Here is a 22,544-nt window from a genome sequence, read left to right on the forward strand (position 1 = left end):
ATCAACCAGGCAAGATTCTTCTTCGACTTATGCGGGGCTAAATCTGTGCTGTACATTGTTTAAAGGACCTTTTCTTCCTTGAGTTCTAGAGGGAACTGGTGTAAATCCTTCTGCAGCAGGTGGAAGACCTTTGCAAGGAATGCCTTGCTCACCAGCCTTAGGTGCCAGGTAACTAAAATCCTGCATAGAATCACCAAGGTTGGAAAAGGCTGCAAGATCGTGCAGTCCAACCATCCACCTACCACCAGTATTTGCTCACTGAACCTCAGTACAGCATCTAAATGTTTCTTGAGCACCTCCAGAGATGGTGATTCCAGCACCTGCCTGGGCAGCCCTTTCTAGTGCCTGCCCACTCTTTTGGAGGATTGTTTCCTAATCCCAACCTGAGGGATCCGTGTCCTTCATGTTGGATCATGCAGAGGATCCTTGCATGGCTGTAACTGGGCTGTGAGCTCTTGACCCGTGACGTATATAAGCTGTTTTGGGGGAGTTGACCTGAGCAAAATTTGGGATAACTTTAGGACTTGTAAAAAAAGCTGCTTCTCATAAGAAGCAAATTCTCTTCTGTGTTTTATGTGCTAAGACATCCATCCTATTTGAAGTGACAGGCTGCTGTTGGTTGGCAAGACTCCTTCTGCAGCTTGTTAACCTGGTGCCAGCCTGCTGCAGCAGTGGCCCTTTGGGGATCTCCGAATCCCTGGCTGCACAGAACTGAAGGATAGAGCCAAAGGTGTTTCTCCTTCCCCTGAAGATTGAGATGTCAAACTGTAACACACATCTCCAGCATCTCAAAGACTGCATGTTTGTGTCTCAAATCCCAGACTCCCAGAGCTCGTCTATGCACTGGTACTTTATTCTGGGTGTTCCTGGCCTCCCCCTAAATCTGACAGCCTGTTTCTCCGGTGATTGATGAACTTGAGCAGTTGACCAGCAGAGGTGTTTCAGCTCACAAAAGATGACCGTGTGGATACCCAGCTGGATGGAAGGTGGGACTGCTCAGTGTGAAGATGCTCCGGTTTTTGACTCGTTGACCCAGTTCTGTTTTCCCCAGCTGCCCCCATTGTAACTCCTCTCTACCTGGAGAAGTTTGTCTGCTTGGTTCAAAGCCACCACCATGGCTGTGCAACATCTGGGGAAGAAGTTTGTGATAGCAGATAGATTGGAGCCAGCTGTGCCAGTAGCAGCCCAGCTCAGCACAGGAGCACAAACCTCTGTGGGATCGCAGTTTTGGGATGGAGAAGTGAGGAAGGTTAATGTGGCCAGAGCCTTGGTGAATAGAACAGGGGCATGGGATGCCAGTTAGGCTGCTTCCAGTTCAGCAGCTGAAATCTGATAAGGGGCTGCTGTCAGCCTCACTTATTGAGGAGGGAAGCAGAAACTGATGGTGTTTCGAGGGGTGCAGATAAGAAGTGGGCCTCCTGTCAAATAGAACATGATTAATTACCCTCTATCCTGGCTCCCGCTTTGATAGCAGTGTCTAATGGTCTGCAGGCTTGCAGATCAGGTGGTGACATTCCCACTGGGAGGTGTGGATGCCCGCTGTGGAAATGCCATGAATAGGGGGGGAGAGATTAGATCAGCGTGGCACGGGCAGGGAGAGCTGGTTTGCCTTCTGTTTTCTCAGGGTCAGCCATCAGGATGGGCTCAAAGCAACAAATACAACTTTGAGGCAAAGGAGCTGGGGTGGCTGAAGAGGCAGCCTTTGTGTGGAACCAGCTTTGGTTCAGAATTTGGCTTATTGTAAGTCACTTTGGGAGGCTGGAAGTTGGAAGCAGCAGCTCTTTCCTTCCCTATGTGGGTTATTGCTTAAACATGGCCCTCTGTGCCTTATTCACTTCTTTGCTCCAAAATCCACTTCAGATGTTGCTCTGCTGAATAATGATTTGAGTCTTGCCTCCTTTGTTCTTTACCTAAAAATGGACACGTTTGAAAGTACACTGGATAGGAAGAAGAAAAAAAAAGGAGGAGGTGATTGAAAAAGTAGTGCTTCAGGCTGGCTGTAATTAACTGCTCTTTGTCTCTGCAGGACAAGTCATGGCTTAGGCTGCTTGATGGCGGGGAACTCCCTGCAGTGGGCATGTTCCTCAGTGGGAGAGAGGGGACTTACCTGCCGTCAGCCTGTTAGCATCATAGGATCACCAAGGTTGGAAAAGAACCTCTGAGACCATCCAGTGCAACCTGTCTTAGGTGACAGTTTCCTTTTAACATCACCTGTCTGTTCTGATGTCGGTTTGAATCTGAAGCCTGGCAAACAGGATGCAGCCACCTTGAGCAAGGAGCTTGGGTAGGTGAGGAGTGCTTCAGTGCAGTGTGGAGGTCCTTCTAGATAAAAGGGAAGGCCAGTGCTGGGCTGTAGCTGTCAGCAGAACAGAGCAGGGCAACAGAGCTCACCCAGCTGACTGCTCAGCACCTCTTCTGCCAAAACATGTCACAACAGTCGCTTGGAGATGATCCAGGGCTTGCATCTTCTGTCTCCTCCTAAAGAGCTCTTGGAAGGTGGAAATCAGGTTCCCCTTCAGCCTGTTGAGCATAGGAGACATAGGGGACATTCAAACCTATCCATGTACACCCTGTAGGCTTCTGTTATGTCTGCCTGAAACAGAGGCAGCTTTTGAAAGGGGTGAAACAGCTTGGCAGGAGGGGCTGCTTACTTCCCTTGAAGGACAGAGATGTTTATAGCTACAGTCAGGCTTCCTCCAGGGAAAGTCTTTCACTCCAGAAACCCGAATTGTAGTTACAGCTGTCTTTCCTTTCATCCTATGCGATGATTCCTCCTTTTCCTTCCAGTGTTGTGGTTGGGCATTTTGCCCTCTCCGTAGCCCTTTTGTGTTAGCAGAGCACTTGTCTGGAGGCAGCAGCCTCTTACCCTGGGGCTGTTTCCCACCTCCAGCAGCTCCAAGCCCAGCAGAGCAAGTACACCTGTCTTGGAGCTTCTCTTCTTGAGGTCTCCCATGCGCATCAGCTGCCCGTCATCCCTTTTCCAGTGGGAGCACTCTGTCCCCTCCCAGCCTCCCCCAGCTGATTCCTTCCAGGGCTGCCCCATGCTCCCATGGCTGGGTTGTGCTTAAGGTAGAAAGCTTGTTTGCCAGGAGAACCATGAGCAGAAGAGCCGGTCGTCATCCTCAGCCTCTTGTGGAGCTGGCTGTGCACCGCGGTGTGTGCAGCGCTGCTGAGAGCCGGCGGGATGGAGGGAAGCTGGAAAGTACAGTAAAATGAGTTTGCCATCAAAAGGCAACAAGTCTTATGCTTTGCCCCCGGCTGCTGACCTTTCCCTTTGGAATTCTCCCCTCTGACCTCCCGATCATTAATCCTGATGCTGCCAGATGACAGTAATCCATCATGGCCCCTGACAAGCCTCGCGGCCGCCTGTGAAAGGATCCGCTCGCCTTCAGCATCCCCTCGTCCCATGATACTTGTTTTTCAGCCTTTCCTGTCGGAGCACCGGGGGTTTCCAATAAAGACTTTATCGCCTCGCTCCTCCTCGGAGGGGGCTGTGGGAGGAGGGGGCTCTGCTGGCAGCTTTGGTGCTCAGATCCTATGAAACGTGCCGAGTTGGTGAGGAGCGCCCTTAATTTGTCAAGTCCGAAATGCAAATGGCGCTGTGCTTGCTCGTCCCAGGCTGGGGGGTGATCCTCATCCTGGGGCAAAGCACAGGAGGAAGGTGGCTGTATCTGTGCAGAGCAGGGAAAGGATGGGAGTTCTTTCCCTCTGATTGAACCCCAGGGCGCTTCAACCTGTGGGTCCTGTTGAAACACAAACCTGAGGAAGGGAGCGTGCTATAGGGCTGGTAACGTGAGGCCTGGGGTGGCCTCTGCTTGCTGGTGGTGAGCAAGCTCTGCAATACGTGTAAGCCTTTATTTCCCACTGGATAATGTTTGTCTGTGTCACAGGAGCGTTTGGATGCATTTACTTGCGTATTTCCAAACGCTAAGGGATGAGGAGGTCCAGGAAAGAGTAAGGCTGTGTTTAGGATAAATATATTATTTTTAAAAGTAAATATTTCATCGTGCTTCTGTGTTAGCAGCTTGCTTGCTGGAGGAGCCTTCCATCTGACCCTTCTCTTTCGCTCCCCATCTGCTCACTGTCCAGGGAGAGAAGGATGAAAGTCCCTTCTGGAGCAGCCAATGCCATTCCCTACATGAGATAGGGTGGCTCTGAGTGGTGTGGGATTGCTGAGGGAATGGTCTCAGCCCAGCAGTGCTGAGCCTTGTGCCCCCAATGGTTTCTTGCTTGGGCAGAAACACTGAAGTGCTGACGGAGGGAGCCGTGGAGGTGGGCAGAACTATTTGCAGCTCTTTCTGCAGTCCTTCAAAATAAACATTTCCCTGCTCTTGCCTTTGGGGTGGGCTGGGTGTGACCGGTTCCTGCGGCTCAGCTGATGAGTGATAACTTCAGGCTGGTAACATGATCGCTTCCAGCCCTCTACGTGTCTGCAGTGACACTGCTACCAGACTCTTAATCTTTCTTTTGACGCATGAAAGGAGACAAAATGGAGGCAGAGGGGAAGGCAAAGCAAAAGCGAGGATTGCATTCGCCCAGGCTGACGTTTTGTCCGGGCTGGATGGAGCCAGACTGCATCTAAACAACTGGGAAACGTCCTCCCTCCCCCAGGGAGCCGGGATTTGAAATGCAGGAAGAGGATCTGATGCAGTTTATGGATGTTAGCTTCGTGCACAGGGAGGGGATTGTTTAGACAGAAGGCAAATAAAAGAGGATGCAAGAGATGGGAAGCAAGGGAGCTCGCAGGCCAGCCTGGCCGGGTTGCTCTTTATGCTGTCTTGCAGAGTCAGTGCCTTAGTGAAATTGAGGGCTGCTCTTGAAAGCTGAAGAAGTTTCCTTTAATCCAGCATCTCGTTAACCTGTGGGAATCGTTGCCGTGAGCTGACGTGGAATAGGCTTCAAAAAGAAGAAAAAAATTGCACTTAGGTGTCTAATGAGGACATCTGCAGAGCTAGCTGAACTCCTTTTCACCAAACCGAATAAAGCCCATTTATAAGGGCCATAAACTGCTCTGCTCCGGGGCGTTATCCCACTGCTGGCTGATGAGCAGTGGCAAAAGCCTCCCCTGTGGGTTGGGCATCCCGTAATTGTCCATTACGGCGCTGCCGCCGGCCGTTGCGGTAGCAGGATGCTGACCTCGGGGTGGGCTGCTCTTTGATCCACGACGGTGTTTCCTACGCAGAGGAAGAAGGTTGCTACATCAGCATTTCTCCCTCTTCCTCTCCTTGCCGAAATCTCCTCGCTGCAGCCTCTGCAGACCCTCCACGCTTTGTGGCCTTCAGGTGCAGCTGTGAGGGTCGCAGCAGCGGGCTTTCGGTCGATAGACGTGAGCACGCTGCTCCATAGCACTGCCTGCATCACTGCCGTGCAACAAGTAGGGCTCCCACAGCTGGGCTGCGTTGGCTGCTGCAGGACACACATCCCAGAGCTGCTGCAGGGACAGGGAGCAGAACTTGCAGCAAAACGCTGCACGCTTGTGAGGGAGGATGGGGAAACGCGTGCTGGGTGTCACGTACCCTTTCCTATTGCTCTGCCCGGGCACACAGCACGTACTGGGGCTGGGGGAGCAGAATCCCAGTGCATGAGCAGCTCGAGCTGCCTGCAGGCTCAGCCCCTTCCTGAGCACCAGCTCTACAGATTTGATCAGAGATAGCTCTGGGAGCTCGTAACAAACGATTCCTCTGGGCTGCTCCCTCGCCACTAGGGTTGAATGGTCCCTGCTTCCCCTCTCCTATTTTAGAAGCTGCTCTTAGCTGCAGGTTATTATTTGTCTGTTAATTGCTTTTGCCTACAGGAAAGGATTTTTCATGAGAAGGACGTGCTGTGGAGCTACACTTCTCTGGCTCATTTACTCACCCATAGAGAGGCCTCGAGTCAGGCTACAAATAGAGTTGCCTGAATTTCCTATTGGAAAGAAGATCAATAGCCCCGACCTGCCGGGCTTCTCAGCCTCATTTTCTCTCTCACTCCTTGTTTTCTTCCCTGCAGGAACTCCCATCAACAGGATCCCCATCATGGCGAAGCAGATCCTGGATCTCTACATGCTCTACAAACTGGTGACCGAGAAGGGAGGGCTGGTGGAAATCATCAATAAGAAGATCTGGAGGGAGATCACCAAAGGCCTTAATCTGCCCACCTCCATCACCAGTGCCGCGTTCACACTTCGAACCCAGTAAGTCTGGAGGGTCTGACAGCAGAGAGGTCAGAGCAGGAGCTGGGCAGTGCAAAATGGGGGCTGAGCTTGCTCTGTCTCAGCACAGGGAGCAGGGGGAGGGGACTGCTGGAGAGCTCTTACCTCTTGGTTATTGTTATTCTTAGTTATTAGTTGAGTCCTAAAGGTGGAAGCTGCTTGCTGTTTCTATAGCCTTTGATACACACAGTGTTCCCTGCAAATTTGCCTGCTGGATTGCAGCAAAAGTTGTGAGGTTTGGTGCTGCCCTGTACTGACTTGGACAAAATAACCCTCACGTCATCCCACCTTGCATGTAAGCGTTACGATGCGAGCCCTAACTTATCATTTGACATGTTATGTCAGTTGTAAAGGCTTTGGGGATGATTTTTTTCTGCCTCTGGATGTTGCAGTACGTAACTACGTGCTTCTGAGGTCAAGTGGAAGCTGTGAGAGCTTCAGGCCCCAACTACATATTGCTTATCACAGCAAGCACTGCAGATGAAGACTCCACATCTGCACAGCACCTTCATCCCAAAGTCTTCCTGCGTGCTGCATGCTATCCTTTTGTGGTCTGGTGAGAAACCTGCTTGACCTTCGCTGTGCTCACCTCTCTCCCAGGTATATGAAGTACCTGTATGCCTACGAATGTGAGAAGAAATCCCTCAGTTCTCCTGCTGAGCTTCAGGCCGCGATTGATGGCAACAGGCGGGAAGGCAGAAGGCCCAGCTACAGCTCCTCTTTATTCAGCTACTCACCCACAGCCTCGGGGCCTCCTTCCCTCCTGTCTCCCCCAAAGATCCGCTTCCCCATCATCAGCGTCACGCCGGGCAGCGGGACCAGCAATGCTCGGGTGTCTCCAGCAGCAGCTGTAAGAAAAGGTCAGCTGGGGGAGAGGTGCAGCAGCAGAACCGGGCAGCCCGGTCTAGTGGTTGGTGACCCACAGAAGGGGGTTGGATGATCCTCGAGGTCCTTTTCAACCCAGGCCTGCAGATGAGTCTTGGTGTATTTGCTTTAGGATCCAAGTGACTCTTTGCTCTCCTAGGTGACGGTGTGCCCTTGACCGTGTCGATGCCAAATCGTATTGCTGTGCCAGTGACCTTGGCTAGCCAGCAGGCCACGGTGGCAGCAAGAACAGCCACCCTGGAGCAGCTGCGGGAGAGGCTGGAGGCTGGGGAGCCACCAGAGAAGAAAGTCTCCCGGATGACAGAGGAGGAGCAGCGGCTGGTCCAGCAGGCTCTGCAGCGCAACCTCTTCAGCATGGCGCGGCAGATCCCCATGAAGATCAAAATCAATGGCAAGGGTAAGACGTGCCTCCGGCTGCGCCTTGAGCTGTGAGGAGCTGCCAGGTTCAGCTGGTGTCCTCAGCAGCGCTCTGCTGCGTGCTCGAAGCCTGTTTCTTCGTTCCAGCGGGCCAGCTGAAATGGCACAGCTGTGTTCAATGCCTCCTGTGCACTTTGGAGCACAGTGTGCTTCGCTCTGGCCCTTGTGAGATGACTGGTTGGGAAGCCGTGCCCTGTGCCAGGCGCTCAGCCCATCAAGCGGCGTGCTTTCCCCAGCCCTACCCTCATCTCAGCCCCGTGTGCCTTTTAACTGATCCCAGAGGTGACAGCTTTTTCAGTGCAGGTGGCAGCGATGCCCGGCTTTTAGGAACCCCATTGGCAGGTGTGATGAGGAGGCCACAAAGCCCTGCGTATCTGCAGGGGCCCCTGCGCTTTTAGCGAGTCAGGTGATTTCTGCCCACATCTGCTGCAGCTCCTCTCGCAGCCTGCAGGCAAAGAACTCCTGGCAAGGCTGGGTTAGGAGGTCAGATATAAGCAGCATTCATGGCCTGGGAAATGCACTCCTGAAATGCTTTGTGAAAGGGGAGTCACCCTGTAAAGGTCACGTTGTCGGGATCAATACTGTTACAGAGTGGCTTCAAAAGCTCATTAAACGCTGTGGCTGCCTTACCTGTCCTGGGGGCTGCACTTCAGTGGGCAGCAAAGCCTCAGAAGATTTCAGTTCCAGCAGCTGTTTCATCTGAACCTTTTGATCCATTCAAATTAAAGGTCTGGGGCCCCTATGAATTGTACGGTGAGATGAAGGCGCAAGGCCAGGCACGTTGGGCAGTGCACAGCAGAGGAGGGGAAGTGGTTCTGGGGGCCCTCGCTAGCAATGCTTCGTGGAGACACTTTGCCACAGTTAGATGTGGCCAGGGGTCAAAGCAGGTTCCCCTTTGTGGCAGTAGCAGCTAGCTGTGGGATTCAGTCTTTGCACTGCAGGTGGTGACAGCTGTGCATCCACCTAAACTTCAGGTCTTCATTTCTAAAAAGCAAGCAAAGAGGAATATACAGGTTTGATGGAGTAATAGCCGTTCCCTCATCTCACTGTTCTGTTTTTCACTTCACCCCGGGCTTCCTAAATCCAAATGCTAGGAAGAAGCAGAGGCTGAGGGCTGAGCCCTAAGCAGGATTCATTGGTACCATTGCCACCTTTGTTACGTGACTGTGTGCAGGTCTTTCGTGCCCTCATTTTCTGTGCTCTGTAAAGTGCTTTGACTGGCACTTGTGGAAAGCACTCTGTGAGCTTATTAGAGCCTGATAGCAACATTTAGGTTAAATGTTAGCAGTGCCCTTCGCATGCCTCCCAGGGACAGTCCCAGCAGACTGGAAATGAGCATAAGGTCTGTTGTGTGCGGTGCCAGAGGCTGGGCAGACTGTCTCCGTGGTCTCCCTCTGTTTTAACAGCACAATGTCCCCAAAATCAACACAGGCTGGGCTGGTAACCATGGCACAGCTGTGCAAACTGTAAGGCTGAATTAGTGAGAGCAGAGAAGCAGTTCCAGGCTCACAGTTCCAGGCTGGTTTAGTTGGAGGCTTCAGAAGCATCCAGGAGAGCGTGATGTTCATTTCTCCTTCAACATCAGAACAAACCAGCCTCCCACTATGGCTTAGAAAGGGCCCTCGGTGCAGAGGGGACAGAAGAAAAACAAAAAGGGATTTCACACGCCCTTAGGGACAGCCAGGAAGGCTCCGTTTGGATGCTTTGGGAAGCTCCTCTCCCTCCAGTGGCCGCTGGAGCTGCTGCAGCCTGAGCCCTGTAAGGAACTGCAGCTCCATGAGAATCCCCACCCTGGTGAAGGGGCCCAGAACAAGAGCTGGGTACGTGGCTGCAGCCCAGCCACCTTGAGCGTATGCACAGACTGCTCTTCCTATGTGGGGATTGTTAATTGAGCCCGAGAGATGGGCAGGCAGCAGTGGGATCGTTAACAGTTGGACACCTGTGTGAGCATCACGTGGGGTTTCCTCATCGGAGAGACAGCAGGAGGAGCTGTGCACCTTTGGTGGGCTCCAGACACGGGACGTTGCCCTCGTTGCTCTCTAACTCTGTGTTCCTTCTCTCAAAAGAAGACAAACCCGACTCGGCGGCGGCGGCGGCGCTGAATTTGTCACCTAACGGCATTGGGAGCATTAACATGTCGGTGGAGATCAACGGCACGATCTATGCTGGTGAGAAGGGGCTGCTCCTCGGGGGGTGGGAGTGCCCAGCAGGGTGTGGGGAGGGTGGCACGCTCCTGGGGATACTCATTTTGCAGCTACTCATTTTCCTGCTGTAATTTCAGCAGGAGATGAGTTTTTCTCACTTTTTGCTAGGCAAACTTAATGCCCTTTCCGTTCAGGTGTGGGGTTTCTCCATTCAGAAACCCCCTGGAGTGCTGGTTTTTGGTGATTTCGTGTTTGTGCAGGGGCTGTTGCTGTAGTGTCATCCACTTTCTGCTGTGATCTGTCTGCTCTTGAGCAGTCCCCAAGCAGCGTTTTGCTGACAGCTCACAAGTGGCCTTTTGGTGCAGCAGAGAAGTGAGGATGTGGTGAGAAATTGGGTATTAGGAGGAAGTTTTTGAGCCAGAGGGTGGTGAGGCACTGGAACAGGCTGCCCAAGGAGGCTGTGGATGCCCCAGCCCTGCATTCAAGGCCAGGCTGGATGTGGCTCTGGGCAGCCTGGGCTGCTGGTTGGTGACCTGCACACAGCAGGGGGTTGAATGTAGGTGATCATTGTGCTCCTTTTCAACCCAGGCCGTTCGTTCTATGGGTCTATGATTCTGTAAGTCCAACTTGTACATGGGAAGGACTTTGTATTCAGTGCTAGCAGGAAGGACTGTTAGCCTCCTCCTGCTCTTGAGGAGAGTTTTAACTCAGCTTTTATTTCCACGTCATCACTGACGCTCTGATCTGCTTCCAAGCCCGCCGGCCTCGTACTATAAGGACAAAGCCTTTGGGGCTGCATCAGCCACCCTTTGCTGCATCCCCCCCACATCCCCCTAACTCTTCCCTTACCTCTGTGCCTCGCAGGCGTGCTCTTTGCCCAGAAGCCAGTCGTCCATCTCCTCGCAGGCTCGCAGAGCTCCTGCAGCAGCAGCAGCAGCTCGCACTGCTCCGCCAGCCCTACCTCATCGCGGGGAACCCCCAGCGCAGAGCCCTCCACTAGCTGGTCTCTCTGATGGACGGCCAAGCTTGCTGTCTCACACTGGCCTCCGGCAGCTCTTCCTCTCTGCTCGCGGCGGGGAGCGAGCCGGGAAGGAGTCGCACAGATTACCTCATCTCAAGGAACCTGCTTCGTGGTTGGCCGACGGCAAGATGATGATGATGATGATGATGATGATGCTGAAACCTTTCCATGCCAGCGAGTTTTTTCTTCATCGCCTGTTTGTCCGGCCTTTTTCTTTGTTCTCTCCTTTCTTCCTCCCTTTCACTTCTGTTTCCTTCCTCCTCCTCCTCCTCCCAGGGTTTGCTGTGTTCCTCTTGGGGGGTGGCACGCAGAGAGGGGGGGCACACCTGGCGTTCTTCAATCAGGGATCGGCGGGCGGAGAGATGGCTGAGACGTCACCAAGGCAGGTGGGAAGAGCTGGCATCGGGGCAGGGGAACGGGCTTCTCTTCGAGCCGCAGCACGGCTCAGTTTGTTGACAATCGGAACAGCCGGCAGGCTGCCTCGCTCCTCTCCTCCCATGGCTTCTGCCAGGAGAGCCTCCTCGCTTCTCTTCCTCAGGCTCTGTCACGCTCCAGTGCTCGTCTGTCCTCCCCTCGGGCCACACAGCCCTCGCTCGTGGAGCCCCAGAGGTGCGATGAGCCTCCTTCCCCTCTCTCTGAGGTCTGCCTGGGAAGGACGTTCTCACCGCTGCGCTTGGCCCGTAGACAGAAAAATCCCTCTCCATCAGCTGCTTCGTCCTGCTGGCCGCTGCTGGCCCGTTCCCTGCTGTTGTTGCCTTGTTCAGGCTTTCAGCCAATCTTTAAACACCCTCAGCCTCATCTGTTTCTCCTTAGGGAATTCATCCTACTGATGTTTCCCCCGAACCTTGCCTTTGTTTGGCTCCGATTCTTTGCTCCCCTGGACACAAGCAGCTTGATCTGGACTTGCTGGAGCGGCTTCTCTTCGGAGGGTGCTCTCCACATCCCCCTTCAAGTTGCACATGAGCAGAAAGAAAACCAATCTCCATCAGCCAAGATGCTCTCCTGTGGGGAAGCAGAGGAAAGAGAATCAAACCTTTCCTCACCCTCTCCCTTCCAACCCATGTAAAGCAAGCAGAGGCTGCCCACGAGCTGCTGCCCAGGCGGCCTCGCTCTGCCCCACGCATTCCCCAGCCCGCAGAGCAGACCCGAGCACCATCCCTCCTGCCCTGGTGACGTCCTTTCCATCCTTCAGGCCCCAGTCAGGTTTTTTGAGCAGATGAAATACCTCAGATATGTACTTATTGTTGGGGGTTTTTTTGTTTGTTTGTTTGTTTGTTTGTTTTCGGGTGGTTTTTTAACCTCTTCAGGAAGTGTTGGCATATCTTATTGCTTGGTTTGTTGTTTTGTTGTTTCGTTTGTTTTTTTTTTAATATGTGGTTTTGCTGACATTGTGTTTATTTTTTATTTTTGATCGTAGCACCAAAGACAGAAAAATCAGAGCAAAGGAGCAGTGGCTTCCCCATCCTTTAGGCTAGCAAGGAGACAGCTCTGTGTCAGGACACGCGCATAGCACAGGCCAGGTAGAGGCAGGAAAGGAGGGCACAACTTAGGGGTTCTGTCCTTCGCCTTGGACACAAGGCTGCCTCCACAGTCCCTGTTTCCCTTCTTGGTATTCCGTGTAGCAAAGCTTCTTGGTGCAGCTGGGGGACGAAGCCCTGCTCACACTACAGACGTACCCAAAACCTGCTGCAGCAAAATGCTTTCTGACACTTCAGTCCTTGGTGGCTGCAGAGCAGCAGCCCGCTGGCAGCAGAGATGGGTGCCACCTCGGCTTTCCTTGCCCCCAGCCTGCAGCTCAGGTGACAGGGCTGCCCTCAGCCCTTGCATAAACCCCCCACGTGCAGCAGAGCCCAGCTCCCTGCGGTCAGGTTGTGACTCAGGTCAGCTGGCTGCCAGCCCTGGGGAGGACAGGGAGGCAGGGGGTGCAGGGGGCGCTGTGTGCTGGGATTGGTTCTGCTCCTGGTGGCTCTTGGTGGCAGCAGTGCACTGGGGAAGCAGAGCTGCTCCCAGTCGCCTGGCAGACCCACAGACCTCCAAAGCATTTCATTGTCTCTACTCAGAGAGGATTTCCCACACTGATTTACTCAGATTGTTCTTTCCTCCCCCCCTCCCCCTTTTTTTTTTCATTTCGGTTCCTTTTTGTTTTTCTTTTTTTTTTGGAGATGGGGGTGGGTTTGGGGGCTGTTTCCTAAGAGTGGGACTGGGGGACTTTTTGCTTTTCCTCGTGCTTTCTTCTCTGGTCCTGGGGAGCAGAGGTTAGTAATGGGTGTTTTTGCTTATGTATCACATGCTAACGTTGTGTTCTCTTGCACAGAAAGGCACTCGAATCACTGAACTGCTAAACAGCTTCGACACTACTAGAGTATTAATGTTTATAAGCTTTACACAACTAGACTGGAACTAGACAGGGACTAACAGATTGTTTTGTATCCAATTCAGGGAAAGAAACAAGTCGGGATGCGTAACAGATACCTCAGTAAAATAAGCTGCAACAATACCCCGGTCCCTCATCGTGGGGACCGGCCGTTCAGACTGTGAAGAGTAACCCTTCCCCAGGCCTGGCTTTGATGCTGGCACTCGGCTTCTCGCAGTGTCCGGGTCACCTACTGAGCTGCCGGGCGCTGGTGGGGATGGGGTTGTAGAAACCAGCAGCAGAGGGAGGGCGGAGGAGCGGGGCGGGCTGGGCGAGCCGCCGGCTCCCATTCATTTCACTCAGCGCGTTGGATTGTAGAGTACTCAGGGTTTTGGTACTGCGGGTAGGACTGTTCCTCGGGTGAAGCGTTCCGCTTTGCAGTGCGTTTAATTTCTCTTCCAACTCCAGACCAGCGAAAGTTTCACAGCGAGCAGCCAAAAAAAAAATAATAAGGATGAGAAGCCTGCGGCTGCTCGGCGCGGCCGTGGGATGGGAGTGCTGCCCCACATCCCAGCTCCGGGCTGGCACAGCAGTGGGACGCGGCGCTCTGGAGGGATTCGGGTCAGAATGTTCTCACCAAACAACGGCAGCAGCCTTGCTACTCGTTTTCTTACCTATTTAAAGTAAAAATAAGTAAATAAAAAAAAAGAAATGTGATAGCCTAGGCGGTGGATAAATACCTCAACGTCTCCTTCCAACAAGTGTCTGTATATGTTGTTGTTGGGTTTTTTCTATCTTACACGTTATCTGAATGTTTATATTCCAATAAACTTCTACCTCTTCACGGTGACCCAACAGCCTCTTTGGGGGCAGCGCTGGTTGGCGGGGGAGGGTGGGGGGAATCAGCTCCTGGGGTGGGTGGGCCGTGCTGGGTGAGCCAGGGGGGCTGGAGACACGTGGGGGGGTTCGCCCCAGAGATTGCGTCTTGGAAGAGGTCCTCAGCCCTGTGCTCGGCGGCCTCCCGCAGTGGTCAGCGGCTATAAAGCGGGCTTAGAGAGGCCTCCAAGGGAGGAGGATGCTGTCATCACCCTGAGGCGAGGAGATGGGAAAGACGCTTCTCCCCCCGGCGCGCAAGGGGTTAATCTCCGGGCCACAGAGAGGGACGGCTAGAGCGGCGCCCAGGGGGGCGGGGCAAGCGGCGGAAGCGGAAGTGGGGGCAGAGCGGGAGTGGAGGCGCTGCTGGGCCGGGCCGGACCGGGCCGGGCCGCACCCTCCGAACGCAGAGGGGCCGAGGGGCGGTGAGCGGCGAGCGGCGCGACGCGGCCGGGGGCGGTTTAACGGCTCCGGGGGGCGCTCAACAGCGCTCGGGGGGGCGGACCGAACCCTGCAGGGGAGGTCGGAGGGCTCCGAGGGGCGGGTTAACGGGACACGGGGGCGGTCTGACGGCTGAGGGGGGGCGGCGGGCCGCGGCGGGAGCTGAGCGCGCTCCTCGTGTCCGCAGATGCATCACTGCAAGAGGTACCGCTCCCCGGAGCAGGAGCCGTGCTGGGGGCCGCGCTGGAAGAGGAGGCGCTCCCGGAGCAGGGCCTACGAGGGCCGCCCGCGCTGCCAGCCCCGCAGGGAGCTGCCCAGGAGGTCGCGATCCAGGAGGTGAGGGCGGCGGGGAGCGGGGGGCTGCGGCCGCAGTGCGAGTACGGCGAGACCCGGCGGTACTGGCAGCACTGGCGTTGCGTCCCTCTGTCAACCACCTCCTGAAATGATCGCAGCTCAAAGCAATGTTTTACTGCCCCTGCCCTGCCCGAATAATTCCGAGCACCCGGGCAACACGAACCGGTGTTCTCTGTGCCATCAGTGAATTGCAGAATGTCCTGGGTTGGGTCACCGAGTTCAGCTCCAAACAGATGAAAGGCCAGTTTAGCTCCAAGGAAGAAAAACCCAAGAGAAAACCTTTTGGCCCCTCTGTCTGCAGGCTCTGAGCCTCGCATGGCTTCCCTCGTACAGGTTCCTTTGGGTCGGTGTTGCTGAGCCCTGAGGTTTCACAGAGGCACGGTTGGAGCTTTTGGAGGGGTTTGGGATAGCGTGAGCTGAGGCGGCCGCTGTCCTGGCAGGGAGGGCGGTGTTTTGTCCTCGTTCTGAGATGGAGTGAGCCAGCGCAGGTGTGCAGGGAATATGGAGACGTGGCGCTTGGGGATGTGTGGTGTGGTGTGGTGGGGGTGGGCTGACAGATTTGCTGACCTCAGAGGTGTTTTCCAGTCGTAATGATCCTGACTCTGCATTTATCCACATTCTCTTAAGCTGCCAGCGAGAAAGTCAGTTGCTGCCAAAACAGAGGGGAAACAAAGACAGGTTTCTGCTTGCAGAGCAGTGTGGCTGTAGGGTGGTCTTGGCTGCAGCAGTGATTGCTCCTTGCTGTCAGCTGGGCATGAGAGATGGCAGCAGCCTGGCCAGATGCGTGCCCAAAACACTGCTGCTGAGCACATTCGTGTTTATCGTTGCCCATATGCTGTGATTTCTCTGAGCAGCAGCATCCACCTAAAAGATGGTTTGGCGTGCGCATGAAGCAGGGCTTGAGTGGAAGCTGCTTGATTAGAGCAGCTGGGATGCAGAAGGCAGCCGTGCTGCTGGATTGCAAGCAGCCTGAAGCCCCCCCTTATGTATCTGCAGTCGTTGGCTGTGGCTAGAGGCAGGCATAGCTGTAGAGCAGAGACCAAACATTCCTCGTGGCTCTTGCTGATGAATGATGGCTGTGCCCTGTGCACGGCTTGGTGCGTGGGGGGCTCTCACCCCGCCGGGGCAGGACGGTACTTGTGATGCTTTTCCAGACTGACAACACGTTGTTTGCACTGCAGCCATGACAGGATGCCTTATCACAGGAGATACAGAGACCGACGGGACAGCGACGCCTACAGATGGGAAGAGCGGAGCCCGTCCTTCGACGAGGATTATTCCTCCACCCGCACACGGACCTGGCGGCGATCCCGCGACAGAGAGCAGCACCGTGACAGGAAGCACCAGCACCACTGCAGGAAACGCAGGACCAGGTCTTGTAGCAGTGCCTCCTCGGTGAGTAGCATCCAGAACGAGCTCGGGATTGGTCAGGCGTTAACCATTCTTACCTCCTTCTAGCTCTGAACGCTCTGGGTGAGTACCTCTCATCTCGTTCTTGTGTTTGTTTTGATTACGTGCAGTCTGTGGTCCCTAGAATGTGTCTTGTTAAGCATTCGTAGCTCTCGGTTTTTCCTAGCTCAGCCCCTGTAGCTTTAATACGTGAGGACACTAAGCTGTGCTCTCCACGGCCAGGGGAGGGGATGAGTGAAGGCTTCAAATGGCGCACACGTGACGCTCTTCACAGATGAGCCCTGGCTCCAGGCCAGCTGGGCTGCTGGTTGTGTGGGTTTATAGGCAGCAGAGGCCTCGCTTCTGCGTATCCGTGCTTCTCTGAGGGGATTTGGTATGCAGCGGTGGTACGGAGTGCTCCGTGAGGGCAGTGTTGCTTTGGGTTTGGGCCAGCATCCCGCACCGAATGGGGTCAGCCAGCTGGATGGAGCCTTGTTCTTCTGAGCCATCAGCCCTTGGTATTAACTCCTGTCCCACCGTGCTTAGCAGGGCCCTGCACCCTTTGAGAATACCCGTGTCCTCTTTGCCTGGTTCCACACAGCTCTCCTCACACCTCCTTTCTTTGAAAACGCCGTTTTCCACCCTGATTCTAAGGGCACGGGGTGTTCCTTCCCAAGAGGTTTTGAGGATTAGACGGACTGATTTGGCACGGGGCAGGGAGGATTGTCTCCTGAATGCCCTGCAAGTGCTGTGAGGTATCAAACTCTGTGTATGCCTCACTTCTCTCCAGTAAGGAAAGTTTCTATCGTGCACGTTTGTTGCTTTTACCTGTGATTACAATTAAGTGACCGAGTCCTGATCCCTGCAGCTACAGTGGATATCTGCATGGCTTGGAACTTCTGACGGTCTGTTGCTTTCCTCCTTTCACTCCTTTCCCACTGACTTTTTAATTTTTGCCTTAGAAAGAGCCAGGGCTGTGACTAAAATGTTACAGTGTGGTTTGTGTGCGGTGATCCAGTGTGCAGGTTTGGGTTGGTGTGATCTGAATTCTTTGAAGACTCACAGCTCTCTCAACTGTCCTCTCTCCTCTCTACCTCCTTCTCTGTTTCAGCTTACCTCTGGGGGTCTGTAGCTTCCCATTTTGGACTGGGCGTGGGGCGAGGGGTACAGAAGACAAGCCTGATAGAAGTCCAGGCGTGGAAACGTAGAGCTTTGTTTCCATTTTTAAGGCTAAATGGAAAAGATCAGGAATTAGGACAGCTCTCTTTGGACCTGGTCCTTCTGGGAACGTTTGGCTGGTTGTCCAGTAGAAGCGAGCAGTAACAGGAGTAAACATGACCTTGTACCTGTAGTGGACACCTGGAGTGAAACACTCCCCGGGGATTCAGTTGACCTGTTCCTAAAGGTCTTCCAGGCTTAAAATTACACCCTGAGGACAAAGAGCAATGCTAGATCTGCTTGCAGCCAGTCAGGTGTAGAGATGGAGGCTCAACCCCGTTGATTCTGTCGAGAAGTGGCAGGATGCACTAGGGAGCTGGCGACCTGTTAGCCAAGCTATGAGAGAGCAGGCTGTGTGGGGGACAACTGCTACTCTGGCTTCTACTGGACAGCCCGTCCAGCTCCTTTCCCCTTCGTCATGTTTGCCAGCGGAGAAAAATGACATTCTTCTGGCAAAGCCCTCTTCCTCCTTGTGCCTCTGGGGTCTCCTCTGGTGCTCCTGAGGATGTTGCTCCTCTGTGCAGACCCTGGGGGAGCGGTGGTGCCGAGCCAGTGCCTGGAGCTCCCCAGTTGCTGCCCCGCAGAGAAGAGGGGGGCTGTCCCTGCTCAGAGCAGTGGCACCAGCCACTGCAGCTAACGAGGGTTTTCTTTACATACCTGTAGCTGTTGATTACTTTTCTGTTTTGAAGTTAGTTTGTGTCTTGACGTGTCCCTTGCAATATCCCTATCGTTATATATGCTGTGTGCCTTATGAAATGCTGGGATCTGGAAAATCCAACCACCGACGCTCCGCCGTCTCCACCTTTGAATGACAACCCAATCTGCCACTCGGAACTGTGCGCACTCGGTCGTATGCCGTTTCGGGGGGCGGTGCGTACAGAGAAGCCAACAGAGCAGTAAGCGCAGCAGGAGCGTGGAAGATGACAAGGAAGGCCACCTGGTGTGCAGGATCGGCGATTGGCTTCAAGAGCGATGTACAGCCACCTTTCGTAAAACTTTACCTCTACTTTCTATCCCCGTGTTAGACGAGATCTCTCGTATTGTACTGGAGGGGTCTCCTAGTGTTTATTGCTTATAAATGGACTGAGCAGTAAATTGCCTGAGGCAGACAATAGTCACTTGAGTTTTAAAGAGCGTAGCGGTGAGAGACGTTTTTGTTTTGACGCTTTGTTGCTGTGAATTGCAGGAGCTCAGCTCTCGCCGCTCCACTCAAGTTCACATCTGCTCCTGTTTTCTCTCCTAGACGAAATTGTGGGCAGCCTTGGCGAAGGCACTTTTGGCAAAGTTGTGGAGTGTGTCGACCACGCCAGGTAGGTGGCTGTCGCTTCCAAACACCTCGGCTGTCCGTCGTGCTGCAAACCCAGAGGCTCGTGAGGGTTGTGCTGCCACTGCAATGCACCATTCAGCAGCTGAGAGCTTCAGCACAGGGCTGCTCTACTGCCCTACTGTAAAAGCAGGGAACTCCAGGGCTGGGCTAGCCAGATGGGAAAGCAGCCTCTTAATCTGCCACGGCGCTTCTTTTTTCGTCCTCTGCTGTGATTACGTTTGACCCCGATCTCTTCCCAACCTTTCATCTGGCTCTGAGCCCCAGGGTCAGCTTAGCACAGGAGCTGCTGGGATCTCCTGCCTCCTCTGGCGCAGTTGGAAGGAGGAGTTGTCTGCTGGCGTGCTGGTGACCTTAGGGACTGCTGGGTCAGGACGTGGTGTATTTGCAGAGTTTGCTGCAGCTCTCTTTTGGGTGTCACTTGAGCCTTTCACTTCAAACTTCTGTGGGTATATAAGCACTTGTCAAGGTTGGGACAAGGACAGAACATCTAATCTCCTACCCAGCGACCTCGCTGGTTTTTGTGCGCTATCACTTACTCATCCCAAGCTTGCTGAAGGCTGTCTCCTTCCCGTGCCTGTTTGTATTTCTTAGCATGGCCCTAAAGGCTGCTGCAGGGCCCTGTGGAACACGTATAGCAGGCAGTAACAGCTTTTGCTCTGACTCCTTTGTCTCTTCTCTTACAGAGGCAAATCGCAGGTGGCACTGAAAATCATAAAAAACGTTGGGAAGTACCGTGAGGCAGCCAGGCTGGAAATAAACGTCCTGAAGAAAATCAAAGAGAAGGACAAGGAGAACAAATTGTAAGCTTGGGATTCCTGCTACTGCTCTGCTGTCAGGGGAAACCTGTCTTATGCCTCTGGGTTTTGGAAGAAGAGAACCTGTCCCTCATTCTGCTATACACTTTTTTACTGAAGTCTTACCAGCTGACATGCTGGGTTATAGCAAGGCAGAATTAACCACAACTTATCTGACACGAGAGTCAGAGCTTTGGAGATCTGTATGTAAAGGTGGTTGAGCAAAGTGGGGACGGGGTTGTGCTTCCAAGTCAGCTGGCTCAGAGCTTTTGCTTAGCAACAGTTGGGAGAATCACTGTACTGTCAAGTCTCTAAATGATGCTTAATCCTCATGTCTTCTTCTCTGTAAAGCTTGTGTGTCCTGATGTCAGACTGGTTCAACTTCCACGGCCACATGTGCATTGCCTTTGAGCTTCTTGGCAAGAACACTTTTGAGTTCCTGAAGGAGAACAATTTCCAGCCGTACCCTCTCCCTCAGATCCGGCACATGGCCTACCAGCTCTGCCATGCCTTGAAATGTGAGTTCCACAAGGCCAGCCTCTGCAGCTGCCAGCAGCTGTTTGTACCTGCTGGTTTTGCTTTTCTCCATAGTGGTACCTGAGTATTCTAGTTTCTTTGCTGAAGCTTGTAAGAAAGACAAGAGGTGCTGATTTCTATGGATGGCAAAGTAGGGATGGAGTGGCAGTCTTTAAATTTGCTTTCTTTTCCTTCTGATAGGAATGGAGAAGAGCCTCGTAAGCTCTTTTGTGCCTTCTCCACCAGAAATACTCCATCCACAGCTAGGCTGCCGTGTCTCATCAAAATGGGTTGGGAGGGAAACAAGGACTTGGCTTACATGAAAATGTCCAGTGCGTGACTGGGCTTGGTGCTCTGATGGGCAGAGCCCTATGAGTGCTTTAGTTTGTGGTTCTTACATGTTTTTTCCCTCTTCTTTCCCACCTATGCAGTTCTACATGACAACCAGCTGACTCACACTGACCTCAAGCCAGAAAATATTTTGTTTGTCAACTCTGACTTTGACACTCTGTACAATGAGAAAAAGGTGAGCTATGTCTGAAAAGAAGTGACTAAACCAGGAACAGCCTGCCTGTCCCTCCCTGCAGAAGTCTTCCCTGTTCTGTACACGTCCTGCAGTCTGTTCAGCAGGAACAGATTTGAAGTTAGGACTCTTTCTCCCATGTCTTTTAAGAGCCTTAAGCTCTGATTCAGTGGCTTCAGTCCACAGCAGCAGTTCAGCAGCTTTCAGTAACAATGACATGAGACGTAGATAGCTCAGAGCTTCACAGTTGTCTCTGATCTGGTTAAGAGTGCAGACTGGGCAGCTCTAAGAACAGAGGGCTCCTTGGAAAGCCCACCTCAGCCAGCTATTAAGAGTACTGAGGACTTGTTTGCTTGCAGAGCTGTGAGGAGAAATCCATCCGGAACACGAGCATCCGCGTGGCAGACTTTGGAAGTGCCACCTTCGATCACGAGCACCACACCACTATTGTGGCTACGCGGCACTACCGTCCCCCAGAAGTGATCCTTGGTGAGTGCTGCCGGGGCTGCGGGAGCCTCAGCTCCACCAAGGAGCCAGTGAAAAGCTGCTGGGATTTGCTGGGAGCACAAAGCTAGCTTTATTCTCTTTGCAGAGCTGGGCTGGGCACAGCCATGCGATGTCTGGAGTACCGGCTGCATTTTGTTTGAGTATTACCGCGGCTTCACGCTCTTCCAGGTAGGACTCCTTCAGCCTTCATGTCTAAACAGGCCAGAACTTAGGAGGGAGGGGAAAGGCAGAGCAGGCACTAAAATCTCAGAAGCTAAGTGTGAAGATTGGCACAGGAGAAGTCACAATTTGAGTGCTCGTGGCTTGCTGGAAGGATGTTTGCTTCTGGTCTGTTCGTTGTGCCTGTGAAGGCTAGGAAAAGCAAGAGAGGAAGCAGATGGACGGGGCCTGCACCCTGTTGTACTAAGGGACGTGGTTTAGAGGGAAATACTGATGGTAGGTGGGCAGTTGGACTGGATGATCTTGAAGGTGGTTTTCAACTGTGGTGATTCTGTACTTCCAGACTTCTCTCTCCTTACCCTGTACTTGTGTAGCAGACAGACCTTTCTTTACACTCTGCCCTGCTTTTTCTCCTTTGCAGACCCATGAGAATCGTGAACATCTGGTGATGATGGAGAAAATCCTTGGGCCCATTCCATCTCACATGATCCACAGAACTCGGTAGGAACCCATACCTCAACTCTAAAAGACCAGTCAGCTGTTGGTGGTGGCTGATTAGTTAGGATTCCAGCTCTCTGTTCACACACCAGGTCTTACTTCTGTAGGTGTGAGCATGGGAAACTTGCTGCAACTTGGTTTTGAGCTTGATCATAAGTTTTAGGGGAAATGGTTGAGTCTTGTCTTTCAGTCTTACTGGCTGCTGTTCTTCTGTGTGGGTAAGCCTTACTGAACACCTCTTTCCTCCTCTCCAGAAAGCAGAAATACTTTCACAAAGGGAACCTGGTGTGGGATGAGAACACATCTGATGGGAGATACGTCCAAGAGAACTGCAAGCCGCTGCGTGTAAGTGCTGCTGAATCCCTGTGGGGTTCCCTTCCTGAGGTCTGTGCTGGGGGAAGGGCAGGAGGTACAGAGCCCCAAACTTGACGAAGTTGTGCCAGCCATAACCTTGCTGTAGGTCACAAAACTGGGGGCTGGTGTTTGCTTCCTCTTGTACCAGAATCCACATCTGTCTCACCTGCCCTTCTGTTTTAGACATACATGCTGCACGACTCACTGGAACACGCACAGCTCTTTGACTTGATTAGAAGGATGCTGGAATTTGACCCTTCCCGGAGGATCACATTTTCAGAAGCCCTCCTTCATCCCTTCTTTGCTGGCCTCTCTGCAGAGGAACGGATGCTGTGTGGTCGTGGCACCAGCCGGGACCTGAGCAGATGACAGCTGGGGAGGGTGTGATGCCTGCTAGATTTGTACAGATGGGAGAGGTTCTCTCTTCTCTCAGAGTTCAGAGGGGCACTGTGACATGAACCCTGGGTCGGGGAGGTGAGGAAAAGCTACAGCAGAAAGCACAGATTTGTCTATTTATATGTTGTAAAGTTAAAATAAAGTGTTTCTTATTGTTTGATACTTCCCTCGTAGGCAGGTGTAGG

General features: G+C 53.2%; 2 protein-coding genes across 3 annotated transcripts in view; both read left to right on the forward strand.

The window, feature by feature from the left end:
• Positions 1-13,852, forward strand: part of ARID3B (AT-rich interaction domain 3B) — a 30,600-nt gene extending 16,748 nt beyond the window's left edge. Inside the window, exons 5-9 of the mRNA XM_048955989.1 lie at positions 5,989-6,172; positions 6,791-7,050; positions 7,215-7,472; positions 9,559-9,660; positions 10,501-13,852. Coding sequence (XP_048811946.1) covers positions 5,989-6,172; positions 6,791-7,050; positions 7,215-7,472; positions 9,559-9,660; positions 10,501-10,649 — 953 coding nt within the window. The 3' untranslated portion in view covers positions 10,650-13,852. The remainder of the gene's footprint in view (positions 1-5,988; positions 6,173-6,790; positions 7,051-7,214; positions 7,473-9,558; positions 9,661-10,500) is intronic.
• A 350-nt stretch (positions 13,853-14,202) lies between these two features.
• On the forward strand, positions 14,203-22,532 carry CLK3 (CDC like kinase 3). Of its 2 annotated transcripts, XM_048956082.1 has the most exons (13): positions 14,203-14,308; positions 14,512-14,660; positions 15,860-16,073; positions 18,166-18,259; positions 18,529-18,595; positions 19,296-19,412; positions 19,758-19,924; positions 20,354-20,448; positions 20,805-20,934; positions 21,038-21,120; positions 21,533-21,612; positions 21,864-21,954; positions 22,147-22,532. In XM_048956082.1, the coding sequence occupies exons 2-13, from the start codon at positions 14,512-14,514 to the stop codon at positions 22,330-22,332; spliced, it is 1,473 nt and encodes a 490-aa protein (XP_048812039.1). In that variant the 5' UTR covers positions 14,203-14,308; the 3' UTR covers positions 22,333-22,532. The 2 variants fall into 2 exon arrangements, with proteins under 2 accessions (XP_048812039.1, XP_048812040.1); XM_048956083.1 differs by lacking the exons at positions 14,203-14,308; positions 14,512-14,660; positions 18,166-18,259 and having other exon boundaries at positions 15,959-16,073.
• The last annotated feature ends 12 nt before the right edge of the window (positions 22,533-22,544 follow it).

The sequence above is a fragment of the Lagopus muta genome, chromosome 10 (assembly GCF_023343835.1).
Source record: "Lagopus muta isolate bLagMut1 chromosome 10, bLagMut1 primary, whole genome shotgun sequence".
Lineage (NCBI taxonomy): Eukaryota > Metazoa > Chordata > Aves > Galliformes > Phasianidae > Lagopus > Lagopus muta.